The sequence below is a fragment of the Nycticebus coucang genome, chromosome 10 (assembly GCF_027406575.1).
Source record: "Nycticebus coucang isolate mNycCou1 chromosome 10, mNycCou1.pri, whole genome shotgun sequence".
NCBI lineage: Eukaryota > Metazoa > Chordata > Mammalia > Primates > Lorisidae > Nycticebus > Nycticebus coucang.
This window is the reverse complement of record NC_069789.1, coordinates 113896080-113921127: the sequence shown is the minus strand read 5'-3', so window position 1 is coordinate 113921127 and position 25048 is coordinate 113896080. Positions and strand designations below refer to the sequence as shown.

Genomic DNA, 25048 nt, shown 5'->3' with positions numbered 1-25048 from the left:
ACCCCCAACTCAAGGTCACTGTGCTTGTTAGAGATCTTTCTCCTTTATGGAAACTCACTCACCCATGACCTGCACTCCATGATTTATTTATCAAACAGGTATGAGGCCCACTCATCTGAGCTGTAAATACTACAAGGAAAGGGACCTGAGTGATCCCTCCAGTCACTGCTGGACCTCTCCCTCCCTACCACAGGCTGGTGCTGGCCACATCCTAACAGCCACCGCATGGGCAGCTGTTTGTAAGCACTTAACTGCCCGGCCCTGTCCTAAACTCTTTACTTGGATGTCCTCTTTTGTTCCTGCCCGTAACCAGATGAGGGAGACATGATTGTCATTCCCGTTTACAGGTGGGGAAACTGAATCCCAGAAAGGTGAAGTAAGCGCCATAGATTTTGACAAGTATTTGATTTGAATGCAGGCCACTGGCAACCCGACTCCATTCCTGGGCCTCCGGGTTTTGCCAGGTCAGTGCTATGTACAAGTGCTTGTGGGCATCTGCCCAGGAGTCACTGATGTAGGGCCTCCAGCAGCCCGGTCCTGGCTCTGAGAGTAGCTTCTAGGGAGACGGACACCAAACCAAGGATAGTGATGGGTGTTTCTTAAGAAAGAAGGTGTTGTTTGGAATAGCCAGCAATATTGGGCCCTTTCTGCACGCCAGGTGCTGACCTAAATGCTTTGCTTGCATAGTCTCATGGAGTCCCTCACAAAAACCCTTGAAGGGAAGAACTCTTATTGTTCACTTGTACAGATGGGGAAATTGAAGCTCAGACTGCCCAGTGAGGAGGGAGGAGGGTCACCCAGCCAGGAAGTGGTGGGACAGGCATTTGATCTTCCAGCCCAGGCTCCTCAGGGGCTTTATTGTCTGGCGTCTGGAGACCATCAGTTCCCTTTCCACAAATGCTTCAGAACTCTGAGGTAAGCCCAGTCCCTGGGGGACATGGCTACATTTCAGGCCTTCATGGAGCTCCTGGTAAAAGGAGAGGCACTGTGGACACTGTCTCAGCTGAATCCAAGGGTGCCCAGAAAAAGGAGGGGAGGACTCTGCCTTGAACAATCAGGGAGGTCCTCCTGGAGGAAGGGGCATTTGGATAGGGTTCTTGAAGGATGAGTAGAAGTTCAAGAATTGGAGAGGAGTGTCACGGGGATCCATGTAGTTCATTCAAATAATTTCCAAGGCCTCTGTTCAGCCAGGCCCTGTGCTGGAAGATGCTTGGGACATAATCTGGGGCAGAACGAGGCTCTGCCCTCAAGAAATTTCTTACCTGCTGGGGAAGCCAGACACAGTCACAGTGTAACCTGAACTCTAGTGGAAGTAGTCCAGGTACTGTGGGAAGGTGTGGGAACACTGATCAGGCCTGGAAGGCTGCATTGACTGAGTCAGGGTTCCAAGCACAATTTCTGCAGAGGAGAGCTCATGTGCATAGGCTTGTTTCCTGACACATGAAATATGTCTGGAGGCCTCCTGTGGGCCAGGCCTTCCCTGGAAGGAAGCAGATACAGATTCCAAGAGGGGTAATCAGGGCTGGGGCTGAGTGGATCGTGGACACTGAGAAGGTCATCCCTGAACAAATGAATGGCTAGCCTGACCCTTACCCCCATTCCCTGAAGCCCAAAGAGAGAAAGAGATTTGCCCAAGGTAACCCCCATTCCCTGAAGCCCAAAGAGAGAAAGAGATTTGCCCAAGGTAACCCCCATTCCCTGAAGCCCAAAGAGAGAAAGAGATTTGCCCAAGGTCACACAACACGGAGCAGGCCTCCCACTCCTGGAGCTTGGGGATTTTGTGAGCCAAATGTATGTGATGTCCAAATTCATAGGCACACAGACCAAGAAGCAAAGGCCCATTGAACCACCCTCAAGTCAGATTCCAAGACTGACATTGAGGCAGACAACCGTGATCATGGGCAGCTGGGCCAGGCCTCCCAGAAGGGCTGGGTCCTGGAGGAGAATGGTTTGAAGGGTCAGAGGTTGGGTGGAGAGAAGAATGCAGAGCTGGATCATGCACATGCTGGGTAGAGGCGGCCAGAGAAGGCTCAGGGCCTGGTTTAGATCCTGCAGGCTGTGTGGAGCCATGGAAGAGCTGAGTTTGCTGTGAGCACTGGGAAAACCCCTCTGGCAGGGAGCATGAGTATGTATCAATATTTATCTCTGCCAGGATGCAAGGCTGAGTCCTACCTGCCTGTGGAGGACACCCCCATTCCAGGGTCCTGGCACATGGGCTCAGCTCCTTTGGGGGCATTTGTTCAAGTCACTGGGTGAACCCAGCAGCCCTGGGTTCCTTGAGCCCTCGGGAGCACCTTGGACAGCACCCTCCTGTCCCTCCTTTACCATGGGCCTTGGTTCCTTTCAGTTAAGGCTCCCAGTGGGGGAGGAAGTGTGATCTTGCCCCCTGGAAGGCATCTGGCAATGTCTGGAGGCCTTTCTGGTTGTCACCACTGTGGGGTGAGGGGAACTGTTGGCATTGAGCAGGCCCTGGCCAGGGATGCTGCCAGTGTCTCAAAGGGCACAGGGCAGAAAGCCCTAGTGTCAGCAGGGCCGGGGTTATGATGCCGGTCCTAAGGTGTGTGTCTCCAGGAGTATGGCAGGTCTGTGTGTCTTTCTCTCTGCTGTCTGGATCAGCCTAGGGAGGGGTCTTAATGCTCACTGCCTGTGACTGCTTTTGGCCCAGGTGTATCTTTTTGTATGTGACTTTGCACCTGCCTGCATGTGTGTGTGTGTGTATGGCCATGTGTGGTCTGAGCATAAGTGACAATATGATCTGATTCTTGGCCCAGGGCAGCCCTTTGTGTTCAAGGGATGTGATGGTGTCGCTGGCTGTTGCACAGGTTGTGGTTTAACACAGGTCTGACTCAGGATCTTCCAAAGTGGAGGGTGATCATGGGCAGCTGGGGCAGACCTCCCAGAAGGGCTGGGTCCTGGAGGAGAATGGTTTGAAGGGGCAGAGGTTGGGTGGAGAGAAGAATGCAGAGCTAGACCATGCACATGCTGGGTAGAGAGAAGGCCCAGAGAAGGCTCAGGGCCTGGCCTAGGTCCTGCAGGCTGTGTGGGGCCATAGAAAAGCTGAGTTTGCTGTGAGCATTGGGAAAAGGCTGGCACTTGGACTGCTGGTGCTGTAGCCACTAGGACAGCGCCTGTGTGTTTGTGTGTGTGTATGTGTGTGTTTGAGTGTGGACACCCTCTGGGGGAGGGCCATAACCACCTGTGCACTTTGCAGCCATGTTGTGGGGGGGTGTTGATAAAGCCATGTGAGAACTGGTTATACATCGTGGGTGACTCAGTCTGCAGCACTTGCTTGGCTTGAGACTGACCATTTGTCGCTGAATGTGACAATATGACTGCACCTAGGACAGAGCTGCCTTTCTAAGTGACCTTCTGCTGGGTGCCTGTGCAGGGATGTGTCAGAGTCACTATTATATGTGCTCCTGTCCTACTGAGCAGGGCCACAGCCATGTGTGTGACTGAGAAGGTGGGACAATCTCCTGCTTGTGTGTGTGCATATGTATGTGCATGTGTGCACGTGTGTGTGTGCACGTGTGCAGCTGTCCGTGTCTGCATGACTGAGTGGTCACCTGCCCTTCTGGGCAAGGCCGTACCAGTGTGGAGGCTATTTCATGGCCCAGGAAGCTTCTGTGTCTTGTCCAAGCCTCCATGTGTGTGTCTGTCGTCCATCTCCTGTCGTCCCCAGAGCTGTTTGCAGCAATACCCATGGTGTACAGCTTGGGAGGCTTAGCCACTCTCTCCATCCTGGGCTCTCCAAAGCCCAGAGCTGCTCTGGCCTGTGTGAGTCTCAGGTGAGGGGCTGCAGGGCCTGGCCCACTCCCACTGGCTCTGTCCCAGCCCCCTCCAGAGGGGCTGCTGATGGAGAAGGCCCCTGGGAGTCATTGGGGCGCCACGGGCAATTAATTCACTAGATTAATTAGCTCCTTGCCTGGGCTGGGGCAGGGCAGCCTCTCACAGGGCCCTCCCACTGTAGGCGTCCAAGGTCATCCAGCCAGCCTCCTCCTTGTTCCACTCCTCCTGGTGCCAGCTCATCTGGCTCCACCACCGCTGTGTGCCCAGTCCCCACTATCTGGCTGGGGTCCAGCCTGCCGGCCACAGTCCACAGACAGATGAGGTGGTGGTGGCGCTAGGGCCTGCAGGCTGGGCTGCAGTGTGTAGCAGGTGTGGGTGTGCAGTGTGTCTGCATAGGGGTGTGTGTCTGTGAAGGTTCATATGTGTCTAGAGCATGTTTGTGTGACTGATAGGTGTGTTCTGAGTGTATAAATGTGTGCATGACTCTGTGTGTTTCTACGCATATGTCTGCACATGTATATGTGTATACATATGTCTGTGCTGAGTATATGTACGCAGCTGGCTCTGTATATGCATGAATTCATGTGTACATTGCTGAATTTATATGTGTATGTATACATGTGTGTATCTGTGTGTCTATCTGTGTACTCCTGTGCATAATATGCTGTACTATGATTATTTTTTGTGTGCTCAGGTACATGTGCATTGGTGGACATGTATATATGTGTGTGTATCTGCACACATGTATATGCATTGTGTACACACATGTATCTGTGTGTATCTGTGTATGTGTGTCTGTGCATAGATATTGTATATCTGTACATGTGTAAATGTATTATGTATATGTGTGCATATGTGTACATATCTCTGTAACTGTGAATCAGTGTGTGATGATATGTATGTCCCTGCCTATCTGTGAATTTATATGTGTTCTGGCTGGGCATGGTGGCTCATGCCTGTAATCCTAGCACTTTGGGAGGCTGAGGCAGGTGGATTTCTTGAGCTCAGGAGTTTGAGAGCAGCCTGAGGAAGAGTGAGACTCCATCTCTAAAACTAGTCAGGCATTGTGGTGGACACTTGTAGTACCAGTTACTTAGGAGACTGAGGCAAGAGGATCACTTAAGCCCAAGAGTTTGAGGTTGGTGTGAGCTATGACACCATGGCACTCTACCAAGGGCAACAAAGTGGGATGTTGGGTTTGTGTGTGCATGTGAACCTCTCTGGAGGTGTGCAGGTTTGTGTGTGCATGTGAACCTACCTATCCCAGTCTGAGAGTCAGTGTAGGCCCTTGGGAAGGTAGGTGTCGCCTGCATGGCCTCTGATTGTAACTGCTGTGTGTGCATCTCTGAAAACACCCATGAATACGTGCGGTGGTGGGTTTGAGAGATGTTTATGTCCACAAGGTTGTGGATCTGTGTGCACGTGTACAGCCTCTGCCATGCCAGGCCCTGCCTGAGCTGCCAAGGCTGAGCTGCCCCCTCCCTTCCCCAGGGCTGCTGTCCCAGAGCCTGGAGTTCAACTCTCCTGCTGACAACTACACAGTGTGTGAAGGTGACAATGCCACCCTCAGGTACCTCCACAGTGGGGTCCTACAAAGTCATCAGTGATACCTCTTTGCCTTGCAGAGCCTCCCCTTCCTGGAAGGGGGGTCCTGACTGCAGGGACAGCCTGGGGTGGGATCTACCACCCCCATCAGGAGCAAGTACCCATGGGCCCTCAGAGTCCCCATCTGTCAAAGGGGTGGGGATAAGGTAACTACCACATGGGTTACTGCAATAATTCAAGAGTTTGTACACATACCATGTTTCGAGAGTGGCATATTGTGACTGGTTAATAAATGACAGCCAGGATATTGTTGCCCAGATCTCTGCCTCTCCTGAGTCTCTATCCCCCCACCAGGTCTCTGTTCCCACCCCACCCCCGTCTCTATCCTCCCCCTCTGCATTGCTATCACTGTCTCCCTGAATGTCTCCCTCCTCTTTCTGGGTCTCGGTCCTCTCCAGGTCTCTGTTTCCCACTCTGGTCTCTGCCCTCCCCCTCTCTCTGGGTTTCTGTCCCGTCCCAGTCTCTGTCCCCTTTTCTCTGGGTCTCTGTCCCTCCTCCTCTCTGGGTCTCTCTCCTTCCCCTTCTGCATTCCTATCCCTTTCTCCCTGAGCGTGTTCCCTCCTCTTTCTGGGCCTCTGACACACAATAGTCACGCAGTAACCATCAGCCATCATTCGGTCGTGCAGTTGGCTTCCAACTTTCCCCCTCTGAGGCTCAGTTTAGGCCCCCGTATAGCCCCCCTGAGTAACATCCTCCCCAGGGTGGTGGTGGCACCTAGGGATATTATGGACCTACTTCTTCCTCCTGCCCTCATGATGGGGGACCCTGGAGGACCAGGCTGGTGTGGGTGGAGAAAAACCCTCCTAGCCTCATCCTCCCTCACAGCTGCTTCATCGACGAGCATGTGACCCGTGTGGCCTGGCTGAACCGCTCCAACATCCTGTACGCGGGCAACGACCGCTGGACCAGTGACCCGCGGGTGCGGCTGCTCATCAACACCCCGGAGGAGTTCTCCATCCTCATCACTGAGGTGGGGCTTGGCGACGAGGGCCTCTACACCTGTTCCTTCCAGACCCGCCACCAACCGTACACCACTCAGGTCTACCTCATCGTCCACGGTGAGCCTGGCTGAGGCCTGGCCAGTGGATGGGGCTGGAAAGAGCAGGGGAAGACTTCATGCTCAGGGATCCAGCCCTGTGGGAAAGGGAGTCACACAGATAGTGACACTTCTGTGTGAAGGGAAGTTGGGGTGTTGGGAAGGGATGTTGGGGTGCTCAGGGGAAGACCATATTGAGCACCTACTATATGTAAGCATTGTTTAGGGCACTGGGGATTGAGAAAAAACAAGGTAGGCTATCCCTGCCCTTGGGAGCTAATTTTCCAAGAAGAATTCAGGGAAAGCTTCCCAGATGTGACGTCTGAGCTGAGCCCTTCACTGGGCACAGGACTAGTACCAGAAAACTAACAACGGTGCATAGGAGAAGAAAATGGCCAAGAGGGCAGAGGGAAGTCCGGTAGGGCTGGGAGCACCAGGAACTAGAGGGGGAGGTTGGGCTGGAAAGCGGCCAGGAGCAGAGGGAGGGACACAGAGACAGTGCTCAGGAGCCCTGCATATGTGACAGTAGAAGTGGTCTGAAGGGCAAGGAGCACTGGGTCAGGGGAGCCTAGAGACAGACAGCTCAGGGGGATCACAACAAGCCCCAGCCTAGGAGGTAGGATACCTGGGTCCCAGCTTCAACGCCACCATCCAGCAGCCCAGGGACCCTGAGCAGGCAGAGAGGCCATTTCCGAAGGGGATGGTGCTGTCAGTCATTGAATCCAAGACTTCACCTTGCCTTTATATGATGCCCTGATAGAAAAGGAAAAACACTGCCCCTCAAACCCTATCCTCTGGCATCCTGATTGAAGGACTGTTCAAATGTGGGAAAGAAAGAGGGGGAAAGGCACAGGCTGTCTTAGAATTGAAGAAATAAAATAACATATACCCCAAGGCTGGCATCAAGGGTCTAATGGGTGGATTTTTGTAAAGCACTGAATATAACACACAGTAAGTACCATACGGTTATTTGTCAAAGAAATTAATTTAAAAATAATAATAAATATGTTAGAATGAAGGTGGAGAAATATACAGACTGAGAAGACCAGCAGTTAGACAAGGAGCTAGGATGGACGCTCACATCTGTAATTCTACCACTCTGGGAGGCCGACATGGGTGGATCACCTGAACTCAGGAGTTTGAGACCAGCCTGAGCAAGAGGGAGACTCTGTCTCTATAAAAATAGAAAAACTGGCCAGGCATTGTGATAGCACCTGTAGTTTCAGCTACTTGGAAGGCTGAGACAAGAGGATTGCTTGAGAACAGGAGTTTCAGGTTGCTATGAGCTGTGATGATGCCAAAGCACTCTACCTAGGTGATAGAGTGAGTCCCCATCTCAAAAAAATAAAAATAAAAACGACAAGGGGCTAGGCCCAGACAGGCCCTGCAGTGAGAAGGTAAAGTCAAGTGAGAGATGTGGGATCCTTACAGAGAGACAGACAGAATGGCAGCTGGAGCCCTGAGGCTGGGGGAGGAGAAGCTGGGGATGGGATCTCTGATCTGAGGGAGGAAGGGCTGAGGATGGGGCCCCTTAGTCTGAGGAAGGAGGAGCTGTGGGCCTGAACCCTGTGTCTAAGGGAGGAGGGTCTGGGGCCCAGATCACAGGCAACCAAATCTAGCCTCTCCCTGACCTCTGCCCCATCCACAGTACCTGCCCGCATCGTGAACATCTCCTCACCTGTGACAGTGAACGAGGGAGGCAATGTGAACCTGCTTTGCCTGGCTGTGGGGCGACCTGAGCCCACGGTCACCTGGAGGCAGCTCCGAGGTGAGGACCCCATCCCAGGCCAAAATCCCCTTACCCAGCTCCACAATCTGGGCCCCTCCATTCCCATATCCCAACCTAGTTCCCCATACCCCACTTCCCATCACTTCTGGTCCCCTTAACTCTTCTGGCCACTTGATTTCACCCTCCCACTCTGCTCCCAGGTATTTCTCCACCAGTCTTCAGACCTTTAGTGCCTTCGTTATTCGCTTCCCAATGCTGTCCCAGGCCTGGGCCACTGCCTGCACACCTCCCCCAAACCCCAATTTGCCCCCTCCCCCCCAAGTCCCTACCCACAAGACTCTCCTGGACTTGGATCCCACCACTATATGCCCTAAGCCAGGCTTGCTCCATCTTCCCTGGTCACATCCCTACTCTCTCCTGCTGGAGTCTCCTGCCTGGTAGGCCTCATGGTGTAGGCCCTAGACCAGCAGCATCAGCATCCCCTGGGAACTTGCCAGAAATGCACATTCTCAAACCCCAGCTGAGACCTGCTGAATCAGGGCTCCCTCCACTTCCACCCACAATCTCTTTTAACAAGCTCCGAGGGGCGGCGCCTGTGGCTCAGTCGGTAAGGCGCCCGCCCCATATACCGAGGGTGGTGGGTTCAAACCCGGCTCCGGCTGAACTGCAACCAAAAAATAGCTGGGCGTTGTGGCAGGCGCCTGTGGTCCCAGCTGCTTGGGAGGCTGAGGCAGGAGAATCGCTTGGGCCCAGGAGTTGGAGGTTGCTGTGAGCTGTGTGATGCCATGGCACTCTACCGAGGGCCATAAAGTGAAACTCTGTCTCTAAAAAAAATAAAAATAAAAAATAAACAAGCTCCAAGAGCCACTGCTGAAGGCCACCCTCAAAAACAGCTCTAAGATACCTAAACATGATAGCCTGGGTCCTGGACATCATCCATCCACCCTTTTACCTCAGTCTCCACCACCACATTCTAGATCCCTGGATCCTCACTCACTGGGTCTTTGAACCGGTCACTAGGTACTGTTCCCTAAATACTCTGACTAGATCTTAAGTACCTGGAATCTGGATACTTTAAGTCCCAGAGGGTCTTCTGAGATGCTAATCTGTTATAAGACCCTCAGATATCTGGATCGTTGATCCCAATCACCAGATTCCAGTTCCATGGATCCCATGAGCTAGATTCCAGAACTCTGGGTCTGTTATTTGCTGTATCCTTCTAAGACCCCAAATCCTAGGATCCTCCTCCCCACTGAGTTCTTTGAGCTCCATGATCTCAGTCACAAGACCCCAGATCCCAGGATCTCCTGAACTCCCAAATTCTAGGACCCTCCTCCCTGGGTTCCAGTTACTAAGCCCCAGATCCTCACTCTTTCCCTTACCCTTAGCTGGAGAGATCCCAGGCCCTGCACCCCCTACAATCCTATCGACCGACCCGGGGCACTCCTGGCCCTGCTGTGCCCACCCCGCTGATGTGTGTCCGTGTTGTACCCGTGTTGTCCCGTGTTAAGTGTTTGTGTCTGGCCCCGCCCCCTCCCCCTGTCTTCCTGCACAGACGGCTTCACCTCGGAGGGCGAGATCCTTGAGATTTCCGACATCCAGCGGGGCCAGGCCGGGGAATATGAGTGTGTGACTCACAACGGAGTTAACTCAGCGCCTGACAGCCGCCGCGTGCTGGTCACAGTCAACTGTGAGCACCCCCAGGCACTAGGCACGAAAGGACGGCAGACCCTGGGTGCTTAAGGAGGAGGGGTCTTGAAGGAGGAGGAAGCCAGGGCGGGACTACCATGTCTGAGGGAGAGGGACTGGGGCGGGCCCCCTCGTCCTCACGTGGCTTGAGAATTCGCTGACCCTCGTCAGATCCTCCGACCATCACGGACGTGACCAGCGCCCGCACTGCCCTGGGCCGGGCCGCCCTCCTGCGCTGCGAAGCCATGGCAGTGCCTCCGGCGGATTTCCAGTGGTACAAGGATGACAGACTGTGAGGACAGCACCGGGACAGGCCGTGGGAGGGGCCAGAGGGAGGTCCCTTGGTCCCCTGGATTGAAGGGCGGGGTAACCCTGGCGGAAGGGAGCAAGCACTGGGTTCCGAAAGCAGGGGTATCCAGCCTCTAGGATCTGTCGAGCCCTAGGGAGCCAAACTTGAGTCCCAAGACAATGAATGTCGGAGCCCGGTCCAGACTATGCAGGGAGGTCTCCTGGTTCAGAGGTCGAAGATGAGGAGCTGGCAGGCAAGGTTTAGGAGGCCATTGTGGCTGAGGCCCAGCAGGGTTTGGGAGCTCCTAGGGATTAACGGCGCACCCCGGAGGAGTGCAGCGTCCCCGAGGGGTCAGGGTGCCCGGAGAGAGGCGGCGGCTGGAGTGACCCAGATCCACCGGGAGCTAGAAACCGAGGCGAGGGGTCACTGGGGTGCCGGGTCTCCGGGGAGTGCAGTAGTCTGAGAGGAGGCGGTTTGGGCTCCGCACCCCAAGGGGCTCCTGGGCCCGGATTCTGCGGCTCGGTCCCTGACCCAGGTCCACTGCAGGCTGAGCGGCGGCGCGGCCGAGGGCCTGAAGGTGCAGACGGAGCGCACCCGCTCGATGCTTCTGTTCGCCAACGTGAGCGCCCGGCATTACGGCAACTACACATGTCGCGCGGCCAACCGGCTCGGAGCGTCCAGCGCCTCCATGCGCCTCCTGCGTGCGTCTGGGCGCCGCGACGGGGGCGGGGCAGGGGCGGGGCTTAGGGAGACAAGGACGCGGGGGGCGGTCCCTTAGACTGACCAGGAGTTTACATAGGAGACTCCACAAAGCAACGCGATTGAGAGCCCATTAAGGGCCACGGGCGTTGGACGAACGAAGGTCACACAAACAGTGCACAGAAGAAAAAAGGTTTGGGAACTCGCCGAGCTTATTTTGGTCCAGTAGTAGAAAAGCAATAAACAAGTGGGCACGTAGATAAGTAAGCAAACACATACGTGAACAAAAAATAATTTTGTATATCAATACGGACTAGGGAGAAGATAGATAATAGACAGAATCAGAGGTGGCAGCTGTTAGATAAGCTCACTAGGGACCGGGAGCGGTGGCTCACACCTGTAATCCTACCATTCTGGGAGGCTGAGGCTGGAGGATCTCTTGAGCTCAGGAGTTCAAGACCAGCCTGTGCAAGAGCAAGACCCTGTCTCTACTAAAAATAGAAAAACTAGACAGGTGTTGTGGCAGGCACCAATAGTCCCACCTATTCAGGAGGCTGAGGCAGGAGGATCTAATGAGCCCATGAGTTTGAGGTTGTTGTGAGCTAGGCTGAAGCCGTGGCACTCCAGCCAACACAGTGGGACTGTGAGACTGTCTCAGGAAAAAAAAAAAAAGTGGCTAGGCACTTGTAGCTCAGCAGCTAGGGCGCCAGCCACATACACTGGAGCTGGTAGATTTGAATCCAGCCCTGGCCTGCCACACAACAATGACAACTACAACTGAAAAATAGTCGGGCATTGTGGCGGGCTCTTGCAGTCCCAGCTACTTGGGAGGCTGAAGCAAGAGAATCGCTTAACCCAAGAGTTTGAGGTTGCTATGAGCTGTGACGCCACAGCACTCTACCCAGGCGACATAGTGAGACTGTCTCAAAAGAAAAAAAAGGTCATGAGAGAAGACGTCCTCAGGGGATTACATTTAAACTTGAGACCTGGTTCAGTGCCGGTAGCTCAATGGTTAGGGCGCCAGCCACATACACAGAGGCAGGTGAGTTCGAACCCATCCCGGATCTGTTAAACAGCAATGACAACTACAACAAAAAAATAGCTGGGCATTGTGGCAGGCGCCTGTTGTGCCAGCTAAGTGGGAGGCTGAGGCAAGAGAATCGCTTAAGACCAAGAGTTTGAGGTTGCTTTGAGCTGTGACTTACTGCATGGCACTCTACCAAGGGTGACATAGTGAGACTGTCTCAAAAAGAATAAATAAGGGCAGCGCCTGTAGCTCAGTGAGTAGGGCGCCAGCCCCATATACCAAAAAACTGCAACGAAAAATAGCCAGGCGGTGTGGTGGGTGCCTGTGATCCCAGCTACTCAGGAGGCTGAGGCCAGAGAATCACCTAAGCCCAAGAGCTGGAGGTTGCTGTGAGCTGTGAGGCCATGGCACTCTACTGAGGGCAACACAGTGAGACTCTGTCTCTAAAAATAAATAAATAAATAAACTGAGACCTGAATGGTAAGAAGTCAGCCCTACCTAGATCTTCCGGCAGAGCTTTGCAGGCAGATAGAATAGTGTGTGCTGCAAAGGGCAGCCAGGAGGCAGCATGCCTGGAGCAGAGCAGTCAAGTGGAACTCGAGGTTAAAAAGGAAGGCAGAGGCCAGAGTCTCATAGGACACAACGACAAGTTAGGAGTTTGTTCTACTGAGGGATGAGACTGCTGGAGTTTATTAAGCGGGGGAGTGACATGTTGTTGATGCTCCTAAAAAGAATCACTTTGCTGTTTGAGGGCTGAGCAAGGGCAGGATGGAGGCAGGGAGGCCAGGAGTAACAGTGGATAGCACAAAGTCTGTACTGGGAGATGTTAGGTGGAGCCCAGAGAATTAAGTCACTGGACCGATATAGAAGGGTGAAGAATGAGGGAAGTCAAGTCCAAGGTGATTGTGAGGTTTGGGCTTGAGCAGCTGGGTGCATGGGGATGTAGTATTAAGTAATGACAGAGAGGGGGGCCTGTAGCCAGTGTCAGGGAGAAAAGTTTGGAGAGTCCAGTAGAAGTGCCATTTAACAAAATCTGTGAGACAGTAAGATGATGCTAAGATTGTGAGGAAGGGGAGAACACCTAAGGGGAAGCTCAGATTCAGAGTCAGAAGAGCAGGCACAGGGAGAAATCAGAAAGGCCCCTAAAGAAGTAGACTCAGGCTTGGCGCTTGTAGCTCAGCGGCTAGAATCCAGCCCGGGCCTGCCAAACAATGATAACTACAACCAAAAAAAAAAAAAAAAACAGCCAGGCGTTGTGGTGGGCGCCTGTAGTCCCAGCTACTTGAGAGGCTGAGGCCAGAGAATTGCTTAAGCCCAAGAGTTTGAGGTTGCTGTAAACTGTGACACCACAGCACTCTACCCAGAGCAAAAGTTTGAGACTCTGTCTCAAAAAAAAAAGTAGACACAAAAGAGGCTGGGGCATCTGGGAGAGATACACACAGGGTCTCTCCCCACCCCTGAGCCTCACTTGTAACCCTTTCTCTTCCCCCAGGCCCAGGATCCCTGGAAAACTCAGCCCCAAGGCCCCCGGGACCCCTGACCCTCCTCTCCGCCCTGGGCTGGCTGTGGTGGAAAATGTAGGTGCAACCCAGTGGAGCTTGCTGTCCCCACAGGGGGCCTCGGGCCGAGAGCAAGAGGACCGGGAAGCAAGAGCCATGGGTCTCAAGGGGGCGGAAGAGCTCTTGGCCACCCACCAAGGATGAGGAGGAGAAAGAAGAAAGATCTTTAGAGAACCCATCACTGTGAGGGATAACGCAAAATTATGCATCTTTCTACAGCCATTTTCGCCACTCGTTCACGTTTCCAGTTGTGACCCACCCCCGCCACCCCATACCCCTCTCTTAGCTCAGGCTGTCAACTGGCTCGTGTGTGGATGTGTTTGTGAGAGTGTGTGTATGCGCGTGCACGCGCCTGCATGTTTGTGTGTGGGGGAGGAATTGGTAGGTGGGCTGGGGGAGGGGAACTCAGCTATCCTCTCCCCCAACACTCCCATGTACACCCTCCCCACCCCAGCTGCCTCTCCCCTGTGGCTGGAGGTAGGTATGGGGGCTCCACCCCAGAAGCTGTGAAGAGGCCCCTTGCTTTCCCAGCATATGCACACACACTTCTCCCCCCCAGAAGGGCATCTTCTAGGCAGGTTGGGAGTGGGGAAGGGTGTAACACTCACCTGCCAAGCTATCATTCAGCCTTTGTGAATTGGAAGGGGATCACCAACTGGGCTCTGGGCCTCCCTGCTGTCACCTACCAGCTGCCTGTAGCCAGAGGCCCCATCGCTGGCTCAGTGGCCTGAGACCTTCCCACTCTCCCTCTTCCTCCCCACCCTGAACTTTCTGGCCCTCTCCAGGGGCCAATCGGTGCTTCCATCCAACTGTCAGGCTGGTGGCAATAGTCACCTGTCTCAGTGCTTTGCCCTACCACCGCTGACACTCCTCTGAGCCACCTGTGACATCAGCCAGCTGCCCTCCTGGCCCACAAGTGTGGGCTTGCTGGTCCACCACTCCCTAGCTGCTCTGCCAGCTGTACCTCCCAAAGGCTGCCTGACCACCCTCACGCTCAGACACACACACACACACACACACACACACACACACACACACACACACACCAGCGACCATGACCAGCAATAGTTCCCTGGCTCCAGCTGTCCTGTAGCTGGTGACTAGCTGTAGCTCCCCCAAGGATGGGCTGTTGTCAGGAAGGGTGCTGAGAGGCTGCATCCTCAGCTGATTGTAGGAATGCTCCACCCTGGTACACGACACAAAAGTGGGGATGCAGAAGCATCACACGGACATCCTCAGCCCAGGCAAAGATGTCATGTCACCAGCTCCAACTCCCAGGAGACCCTCTCTATTAACACCCACTCCAAATTACACCACCCAGAGCTTGGTGGAGAAGAGGGCAGAGGGCAAGGGGCAGTGACTGTACCTCAGACAGGGGCATGGGCCCCATCCCACATTGTCTTCCATTCCCAGGGTCCAGGGGACAGGGTGGGGTCAGGGAGGGATGCCAGGGAGGGGGGTGGGGGGCCCTGCGGGCCATGTGTTCCAATTCATGGGGAGTGTTGAGACCACCACACCAATAAACGCCTTTTTCCAAAGTCTCTGCCTGCAGCTGTCAGTGTCTTTAAAGATTTGGGTAACCAGAGGGCAAAGGGTCATTTGTGGGGATCATTCCTACCCCCGGCTTTCACTGGTAGATTTGGAATTGACTTGTTTCAGAGGTGGTCCCCATTTGGCTCAAGCCACCTGGCATAGCTCATGTTCCACCATGATCCGTTCAGAGACGGGCATGTGACCCAGCCAGGGTTAATGGGACAGTGCATGGATTCACAAGAAGAAATAACTCTTCCAAAGATGTGAGGTCTAGGGCAGCACCTGTGGCTCAAAGGGGTAGGGCGCTGGTCCCATATGCCGGAGGTGGTGGGTTCAAACCCAGCCCCGGCCAAAAACCACAAAAAAAAAAAAAAAAAAAAAAAAAAACAAAGATGTGAGGTCTAGATCTGCAGGGTTGCTCTTTTCCATCTCACAAAAAGATCTTAGGTGGTGGAGAAGACCACATGTGGAGCCTGAGGATGACAGAAATACTATATAATGCAGAGTGAAAGGTCTAGAGCAGTGGTTCTCAACCTTCCTAATGCCACAGCCCTTTAATACAGTTCCTGTGGGTCCCACAGGTTGAGAACCACTGGTCTAGAGAAATAGAGCCCATGATGACATCATATGAGAAGTTGGATGAAAACTTACCTGATGACCAACAAGGTCCCCTGTATACTTAAGCCAATTTGCATTAAGTTTTCTGTCTTTAATGAACAAAAAGGTAATGAAAACATATAGAAGGCCAGGCATCTAAGACTCCAGCCCTCACCTTTCCAAAAGGATCCAAGGTCTGTTTTGCAGTGGACTTTTCTACCCCAACCAGAATTCTTCACATCCTTTCCTTCCTGGAGACAGACATTGGTTGCCTACACTTTAGCTCTTTGCTTCCTCTCGCTTCTTTGCTGGAAGATCCCCCTGCCATGATACAGGCTGAGATATTTGGTTTCCAGCCTCCTTTACAGCTCTGTGGCCAGTTTTAGGCAAAGAGACATAAAAGGAAGTTTGTCAATAGACCTACAGGGAAGTTTCCTCCCATCCACCCCACACATGAGGGAGGAAAACAGGGAGGGAGACATGGGAAAGAAGCCCTGCCCCATTCCTTTTATCTTTGGATACAGTTATATGAATATGTGATGACTGGAGCTACAGCAGCTATATTGCTACATGAGGCAACACACAAGGAGACAACCTGCCATCCATTGATTGTGGTAAAGCAAAAGAATGAAAAGGGCCCAGGTCCTTGATGGGGTCACTGAGTTGCTGAGCCAACCTGAAGCCACCCACCTCCATTTTTTTTTGCCACCATTTTGTTACTTGCAGCCAAAGGAATCCTCACTAATGCAGTCCCTAAAGTCTAAGTGAGAAACTCAGCTGAAAAAGAAAGACTTATGCTGGGAGAGCAGCAGCAAGCCCAACCTTTTACTGGCACCAAAACATTTGATTAATCAACAAACATGTATTGACTGCCTGCTGTGTGCCAGGCTCTGTGGTAAGTGCTAAGACCTCGTCTCTGCCTTTGCCCTACTCTCAGTTTAGAAGAAGTCTGGGACTATACAAATAATTACGTATTTATGCATAATCACAAGTTCAGGGACTCTGGGACTTAGCCTATGACCATGACAAGGGTAAGGAAATAGTGTTCTAAGAAATGAACAACACCAGGGAAAAAGAAATGTTCCAAGCAGAAAAAACACTAGGGGCAAAAACCTGGAGGCAAAATAAATGCCTGTTTTACTGAAGTCAGGAAGCAGGGACAATCTTGTGGAAGGGGGCTCTGGAAGGCTGACAGAAGATAAACCACAAGGCTTTGAAGGTCACAATGCGGAATTTGGGTAATATCTGAAGGGCAATGTACAGCCATAAAGGGTTTGAAGAGAAAAGGGATGTGATCTGATTTGTTTTAAGATGAAGAAGCCAGGAGCTAGATGGGGCACGGCCTGGAGGAGGCAAAGGGAATGTGGAGACCTTTTCAGAGAGTGTGGCCATGCTCCCTTTCAGCTCATAGCCACACAGCAAGCCCTGTCTGTTTGCCATCAAGCCTCCAAGGTTGTGCAAACTGCACTGTTAGATCAGCAGGAGTCTTTCTTTGCCCATGAGTTAAATTTCCTTAGTTGTGCAAATATAGGTAAAGCCTTCTTCTGCAGTGAGACAGTGAGGAAGGAAATCCCACCTTCAGGGACCAACCCTGAGTCACAGCAGGCCCTGCCTGCTGCTGGGGCAAAACAGGAAGTTCTGCTCCAAAACACCCTGTACAGGGTAGGCCATCAGCTCTGATCACACCTGTGTGGCTGACCGAACAGTTTTTGGGCCCACTCCTGGAGAGATGACGGGACTGGGACCTGTGGCCTGGAAGAGAGAGGCAGGTAATGATGAACCTAGGAGGCAGCTTGGATGTGGAGTGACTCACCCACCTGATCTTTCCAGCTCTTGCTTGAATCTTTTAGAAATTAGCTGGTTCCCTCCGTTTGCAGGTGGGGCAGGGGAATCTGGCCATCCATGGGGAAGCTAAGTCATGCAACAACCCACCTTTTGTGGGGAAATGAAAAAATTTCACCCCACCTTAGAGAGAAAAATGTAAATCTTATTCAATTTTTATAGAAAAGAAAAAAGGAGGCCCCACCTCACCCTCTTTTGGTGGAAAAACTAGAATTCACTCTTCTTTTAATATATATCAAAGTTGGGCAAAAAGTCCTGTCCAGCATTTATGTATTTTAAAAAGAATAAAGTTAGGCTGGTGCAGTGGCTCACACCTGTAGTCCCAGCACTCTGGGAGGCTGAGACAGCTGGATTGCTTGAGTTCAGAAGTTTGAGACCAGCCTGAGGAAGAGTGAGACTCTCTCTCTACTAAACATAGAAAAACTAGCTGGGTGTTGTAGAGTAGTACCAGCTTATTTGCTGAGGAAGGAAGCTCTCTTAAGCCCAAGTGTTTGAGGTTGCTGTGAGCTATAATACCACAGCACTCTACCCAGGGTGACAGAGTGAGACTCTAACTCAAAAAAAAAAAGAATAAGGTTTTACCAACTTTTTAACTAACAGGTAAAACTGCAGGGAGAAAACTGAGCCCATCTCTTCTCCTTAACTATAAAACAAAAAAGTTCTGCCTCCATTCCAAAGGACACAGGGCACCCACACTCACTTGGTAGGCCTTAGTTGGGCTAGGGTCCTCCAGGGGGACTTTGAGGGGCAACGGCCATGACATCTGCACTGGGGTCACACTATGCATCTTCTTTTCTGGTGCAGTGACCACAGGGGCCAAACTCGGGGGATGCTTCTTTTTCTTAGGAGTCTTCCCTGAGAGAGAGAGAGAGAGAGAGAGAGAGAGAGAGAGAGAGAGAGAAGGAGGGAGGGAGAAGGAAGAGAAATATGAACCATTTGCTGCTCCAACATGCCCACCCAGCCAGTGGTAAAGGAAGCTGGTCTGAGTGGTGGAGTCTTACTTTGACTGGCTGGTTTGGAGATAGAAAGGCAGCAAGGATGACCTATGAGTGAGTTGATTGGTTCATCCAGGTGTCCTAGGGGCCTCTTTCTAGGGACCATCCCAGTGGACCACCCCAGTTGTCTGCCCTTCACTCACCCTGAAAGCGGCACAGACAGCAGATGCACAGCAGGAGAAGCGCTGCTAGCAGAGCCAGGCCCAGTAAGGAGCCCAGGACAATGCCAGCAATGGCCCCAGGGCCCAGGGTGGGGCCTGGAACAAAGAGAAGGGGAGTGGGAGCCACGGTTGGACCCGAGTTTCTTGAGCCCCTAACCCATCCTTCCCATGGGAACCCAGGAGTTCAAGTCCTTGTCCTTTCCCTCTCAGAATTCAGGAATTTGGAACTCCAGCATTCTCAATTCATTTAACATTCCCTGACTGACTATGATGTGCCTGCTGCTGGGCCAGGTGGTGAGGATTCACTGGTGGGCAAAATAAGTAAGATACCTACCCTTGTGTTGATTAATTCTAGGAGGGAAGTCAGAACTGAATGAGCTATAAACATTTACAGATTGTGCTAAGAAGGAAAAACAGGTCCTATGATAAAAGTAGGGAGAGGAGAGGAGACATTTAGAAAAGGTGTCTGGTTAAGGTCTCTGAGGAAGTACCATTTGCGTACAGACTTGAAGAATAAGGAACCAGTCATGCTAACTCTGAGGGAAGGATGTTCCAAGAGAAGGGAACAGAAAATGCAAAGGCGTAGAGGTAGGAAGGAGTTTTCCGTGTGTTGATGAAGGCTAGTGTGGGTGGAGGACACAGAATGAAGAAGAGAAAGGTAGAGGATGAAGCAGGAGGTATTCTCAGGGACCAGATTCTGGGAGTCCTTGTAGAAATTAGTAGAAGGCTTTTAAGTAGGGTGGCATCATAATCTTATTTGCATGAGTTTGGTTTCTACAAGGAGAATGGATTATAGCAGAGCAAGAGAGAGTACAAAGAGACCAGAGAAACAGCTCTTGTAGTCTTGGCAAGAGAGGATGCAGTGTTTGACCAGGGCCTTGGGGTGAAGATGGAAAGGTGTAAATGCATTTCAAAAAACACTTTAGGTTCGATGCCTGTAGCTCAAGCAGTTAAGGTGCCAGCCACATACACCAGCACTGGCGGGTTCGAATCCAGCCCAGGCCTGCCAAACAACAATGACAACTACAACCAAAAATAGGCATTGTGGCGGGCACCTGCAGTCCCAGCTACTTGGGAGGCTGAGGCAAGAGAATCGCTTAAACCCAGGAGTTGAAGGTTGCTGTAAGCTGTGATGCCACGGTACTCTGCCTAGGGTGACAGGTTGAGGCTCTGTCTCAAAAAAAAAAAAAAAACTTTAGAAGGAAAATTGACTAAACTTTCTGGCAGTTGGGATGTTGAGAGTGGGTTGAGCATGTGGGTGGTGCTACTCACTGGGATGAGGAAGACTGAAGGGTTAGGGGATGCAGATTTGGGAGAAAACCATCAAGAGGTCTATTTTGAATACGACATTTAAGATGCCAAGGAGACACCCAAAGTGAAGAAGTCAAGTAGGGAGCATTCTTTTCAAGAGAAGTCAGGGCTGGGAATAAGACATTTAGGAGTTGTTGGAGTATTAATGCTATTCTAAGTCATAAGAGTGGACAGGTTCATCTGGGGGAGAAATACAGGTCTGGGGACCAAATCCAGAGACACTCCAGTGGAGGAGGGTCATCAATTGAATTGTGTTCCCACTTGTGGATGTGACCTTATTTTGGAATAGGGTCTTTGTAAATGTAACCAAGTGAAGAGAGGTCATTAGGGTGGGTTCTAACCCAGTACAACTGATGTCCTTATTAGAAGAGGACAGAAGCACACACAGGGAGGAAAAGATCAGGGGAAGGAAGCTAAAGGCAGAGATTGGAGCAACATGACAGCAAGTCAAAGAATGCCAAGAACGAGGAGAAGCTAAGAAGAGGCAAGGAAGATAGTGAACAGGCCCCAGGGACACCTTGATTTCAGACCTCCAGAGCTGTGAGAGAATCGATTTCTGTTGTTTCAAGCTACCCAGCTAATGGCACTTTGTTATGGCAGCCCTAGGACATTAAGACAGGGAGAAAAGTAGGACCCAATTCAACAGACTGAGAATGGCCCCTCACACCACCAGGGGGGAGCCCAGGAGAAGGTGCTCACAGCCCCAACTCACCCTGCTGGTAGACCCGGCTTTGCGATGGAATCCCTGGCTGACCACCCAGGACGGGTAGGACACGCAAGGCCCAGGACCCAGGGTTCCGAGATGAAAGGGGCAGGATGGCTGACCTCTCTCTAGGCCCCAGGATGAGCAGGGAGACCCAGTCCTTGTAGGTGGAAGTCCTGCCCAAGCCAGGCGCCTCCAGCTGTGCCTGAATCTCAAAACCACTGATCAGGGCGCCACGCTCCACATCCCATGTTAGCACTGCCGCATTCCGGGCTCTCTGAAGCCTCCACGAGGAGATGGAGGGTCCTAAATGGATAAAGGGAAGGGGACATCTGGATTCTTGGGTCCTAGAGGGGAGAAGGAAGGGGTCTGGAGACAAAAATTCCTGGGTCTGAGAGAAGGGACTGGTGGCCCTGGGCTCTTGTGTCTCAGAGAAAAGGGGTCTAGGAATATGGATTTCCAGACTGAGGAAAGAGGGGCTGGAGGAATGGCCCCTGGATCTGAGGGAGGAGGGGCTGAGGGACTGGATCCCTGGGTCTGAGGGAGGAAAGAGTTATGGATCCAGACCCCTGGGGGCCAAGGGAGGAGGGGCTGGGGAACTGGACTCAGTTCTTTTAAAAGACGTGGCTCACCAATGAGGGTGATCTGGTCGCCCCCAGCACCGAGAGCCCCACTGCACAACACGGAGTAATTCCCCAAGTCCCAATCCAAGCTGAAGTTGCCGATGATGAGCTTCCGCCCATCTTGACTGAGCCGCAGGCGACTCCCACCTCCTGGAGCCAGCGGGCGCCCTTCCCGGGCCCAGGACGCTCGTGCGGGCGGGAGACATCCAGAGGTCTCCAGTGCCACCTCTGCCTCCCCCGACTCTGTTTCCTCCACTAGCGGATGTAGCAGCACCTGTCTGGGGGCCTCTGCGGGGGCAGGCGGGGAAGCCCAGTTAGGAAAGCTTAGACGTTACCCTGGTTTCAGAGACCAAGTCCTTTGCCCTTTGTTAAATCAAAATAGTGGTAAAGCCAGGCATTTTGGCCACAGGAAGAACAGCCCTCTCGCTCACTTATTCACTCATTCATTTAACTATTATCTTATTTCCTCAGCAAATACTTACCGAACTCATACCATATGGATCTATGCTAGGAAACTCATATTATTCTCAGCTATTCATTACTGTGGGAGAGGGGCAGTGGCTGATTTATCTCCTTGATCATGTGGGAGAGTAACAGCCCTCTTAACTGAGTCCAGGAAAAAAAAAAACCGCCTGTCCCTGCCCTGCTCCCACCCTGGGGTATCGGAAAAATCGTATTCCTTTTCTAGGTTCAAAGAAAGTAAATTTCTGCCCCTTTTCTGGAATAAGGAAGTACCGTTCCATTTTCAGAAGTTCCAAAAGACCAAAGGAAAAAAAATCCCCTCCTCCTCGGGAAACAGAAGCTCCGCTGCATCTCACCCGGGGTGACAGTGCAGGTGCGCGTCGCCACCAGGTGGCGAGCAAGGCAGGTAATAGGGACGCCGCTGAGCCGAGGGTGGGCGGGGACGGCTGCCAGGAGTTCAGAGCGCACTGGCCCCGCGCGGACGCCTTCGGGGAGACCCTGGAACTGCAGGGAGGCGGCAGGGACCCCGCCCGGCCACGAGCAGCGGAAGCGGAGGCTGCGGTCCCCAGGACCCCCTTCCACAGAGCACTGTGGGGACCCAGGGGGCAGATCTGCGGAGGGAAAGGAGAAACCAAGGATCGGGCTCCTCTCCCTTTCCCCAGTAACTCTCCCGCTAAATGGACAGCCCGCAGCCCCACATACTGTCCGCCTTTCCTGAGAAAACCGCATCTGAACACACTGATTCCTGCCCTTTCAAACTTCGCCGGCTCCTTCCTTTGTGGCTTCATCCTTTCCATCAGGTTACTCCGTCCCCTACTTGATTACTCCACGTGAAGCCTCCCCTGTGCCCAGCTATCTCTCCCCCTCCTTTTTGGCCCGCCCCCCGCCCTTCTCAGATAACTCCGTCCCCCTTTCTTAATGACCACCCCCAACCCCTTTCACTTGTGACTGTGCCACTCTTTCCAGGTAACTTCTACCTTTGTTGCTCCCACTTACTGGCCGGGGAAATTCAACCCCTCCGGCTTCCAGCTCCCTCTCTTTGCCATTTAACTCCGGGGCTTGCTTTGTTGAGAATGTTTCTTGCCCAGGAATGTCTGCCCATCTCAGCGCTTCTCTCCCGGTCATCCCTGCTACACGGGTCTGGCCCCTTCCCCTCTCCTGGTGCTGGCTCCGCCCATTACTTAGGCATCCTCGCCCCCCTAGGGGAAGCTCCCCATCTCCTTGCTGGCCCCGCCCCACCCACGATTGTCCCCTCCCCTTCTTGCTGGCCCCACCCCTACCCGGGCGTCCCCTGGATCCTGCCTCTGCCTCTCCCACCTGCCACCGTGAGGTTGAGCAGAGAGCGACGGCGGCGTCCGGTGCGCGGGTTCGCGGCAAGGCAGGCGTAGGCGCCTGCGTGGCCCGGCCCAACCGCCGGCAGCAGGAGGTGTGGCCCCGCGGGCACCGCGGCCTCGGCTGGGTCCGCCAGGCTCCACGCGATGTCGGCGGGAGGCCGCGAGGCGGCGGAGCAGCGCATGGTCACGTTGCTGCCCGCGGTGACATAGAGAACAGGGGTTGCGTCGCGGTTCGAGGAGACAGTGATAACAGGCGGATCCGGGCCATCTGGGAAGCGGAAGGAGCCACTAGGGAATCCTTTAGGTCTTCCAGAGACCGGGCCCCGATCCTTCCTGTCCCCTGGGCCACAAGACCCCGACCCGAAGCATTTCCCCCACTCACAGAAGACGCAGACGTCCGCTGAAGCCTCCGCGTGACCAAAGGGGCTGCGGACGCTGCAAGTGTATCGGGCGTGGTCGCTGCGCACAGGACGCGCGATGACCAGTTGGTCACCCTCAAAGCGGATGCGGGGCGGCTCCACTCCCTCAAGGTCCGCTGCCTCCAGAGCGCGTCCGTTCTGACTCCAGCTCAGCACCCCGCGACTCGGTTCCCACCCCACGCAGCGCAGCCGAAGCTCCGCCGCTCCCTCCTCTGTCTCTGGGGCCTTAGGCTGCACCGATAGCTGGGGTAGGGGCTCTAGGAGAAGGGGAACAGGCTCAGGACCCGGTCCGGGAGCCCATCTTGTTGTCCCCTCCTCCCTTACACACAGAATTTCAGGTCCAGCCTCTGCTTCTTTCCCTCAGTCCCAGGAGTCCGGACCACCAGCCTCTTCCTCCCTTAGACACGGGAGTCCGAGCAACCTTGATCCCAGGCTCAGCTTTCCTCAGCCAACCCTGTCTTGGCCTCAGTATCCTCATAACAGTAGTGACTTACTTGCCCAGAGGTCTCCCAGAGCAGAGCAGCCCCTGTAGCCCGCACTCCGGACAGACCCCAGAGGGGTCCACTTACCGTACACACCCACCGTGAACTCCCGAATCTGCCGGGAGACCCCTGCCCTGATGACCTCAGCCGTATAGACCCCGGCATCATCCAGCTGGGCAGAGGTGAGTTCCAGACCCCCTCTGGCCTGGTCAAATCGCAGGCGACTCCGGTGAACAGGGTCCAGGCTGATCAGAGGAGCCCCTGGTCCCAGGCCCCCTGCTGCTAGCACCTTGGAGCCCCGGCGCCAGACCACCAGAGGGGCAGGAGGGCCAGGGCTGGGGACTGGGACCAGGGGGAGCCAGATGGTGGCCCCCACCAGCACAGCAAGAGGCCCCCTCACCTGCTGAGGGAAGCTTGCAGCTGGGTGGGTCTCAGTGGAAACTTTGGATTCAGGGTTCTGGGCAAAGAGTTCAAGATCTTTTGAACCTGGGGCCTCAACAGATTCTTTGGTATCGGGAACTTGACCAGAAATATTTGAAGTTGGGGTCTTAATAGGGAAGGAAGGCTTGGGGTCTTTGGCAGGAACTTGAGGATCTAAGATATCAGGAAGTACTTTGGAACCAGGAATGGGATCCAGGCTCAAATCTTGACCCTCAGCAGAAGCATTTGACCAGAAGGATCCAGATGGATTGTTGGAGTTCAGAGCCTCAGGAAACCAGTTGGAATCAGAGATTATTCCAGCAGAGGCTTTTGAACTGGAAGACTGATTCAGAAATTTCAGGTTGGGAGGTTTGATGGAAGGAACTTCCGAACCCAGCCCCTGGGAAGAACTTTCTGAGTCGGAAGAGAAAGCAGAGGAGAAATTGGTTTGCTGAAGTTCAGATGAGGCTCTGAGGGCTAGGACCCCTAATCGGGAGGCTACAGAGGAAAAAAGGGTGGGCAGGCATTGGAGGAGGCAGCTGAGAAGTGGGACTTGTGGGGGAGGGGCTGAGCAGGGAACTTACCCAGGAGTAGGAAGAGTGGCAGAACCCATGAGGTGTCCATGGCACTAGCTGTGCCGGAGAGGACAGTGGAGCAGACCCAAGCCTGCACTCATCCCTCCCGGGTAGGACAAGTCCAACAGGACTGGCAGCTTAGCTACCTGGGTGGAGAAGAGCCAGACCC

The 25048-nt window shown here is 53.4% G+C and overlaps 2 protein-coding genes across 4 annotated transcripts in view; one reads left to right on the top strand and one right to left on the bottom strand.

The window, feature by feature from the left end:
- Positions 1–15484, top strand: part of IGLON5 (IgLON family member 5) — a 19026-nt gene extending 3542 nt beyond the window's left edge. The window contains exons 2-9 of the mRNA XM_053604441.1: positions 5281–5359; positions 6220–6452; positions 8079–8198; positions 9715–9849; positions 10020–10140; positions 10684–10838; positions 13356–15223; positions 15355–15484. Coding sequence (XP_053460416.1) covers positions 5281–5359; positions 6220–6452; positions 8079–8198; positions 9715–9849; positions 10020–10140; positions 10684–10838; positions 13356–13444 — 932 coding nt within the window. The 3' untranslated portion in view covers positions 13445–15223; positions 15355–15484. The remainder of the gene's footprint in view (positions 1–5280; positions 5360–6219; positions 6453–8078; positions 8199–9714; positions 9850–10019; positions 10141–10683; positions 10839–13355; positions 15224–15354) is intronic.
- Positions 15343–25048, bottom strand: VSIG10L (V-set and immunoglobulin domain containing 10 like). Of its 3 annotated transcripts, none has more exons than XM_053604434.1 (10): positions 24889–25046; positions 23972–24802; positions 23366–23659; positions 22967–23251; positions 22006–22260; positions 21197–21475; positions 20574–20870; positions 18533–18646; positions 18095–18249; positions 15343–15428 (listed from the first exon to the last, which is right to left on the bottom strand). In XM_053604434.1, exons 1-10 carry the CDS (start codon positions 24926–24928, stop codon positions 15399–15401), a joined length of 2580 nt encoding a protein of 859 aa, XP_053460409.1. In that variant the 5' UTR covers positions 24929–25046; the 3' UTR covers positions 15343–15398. The 3 variants fall into 3 exon arrangements, with proteins under 3 accessions (XP_053460409.1, XP_053460408.1, XP_053460411.1); XM_053604433.1 differs by lacking the exon at positions 15343–15428 and adding an exon at positions 17168–17304 and having other exon boundaries at positions 24889–25043; XM_053604436.1 differs by lacking the exons at positions 15343–15428; positions 22006–22260 and adding an exon at positions 17168–17304 and having other exon boundaries at positions 24889–25048.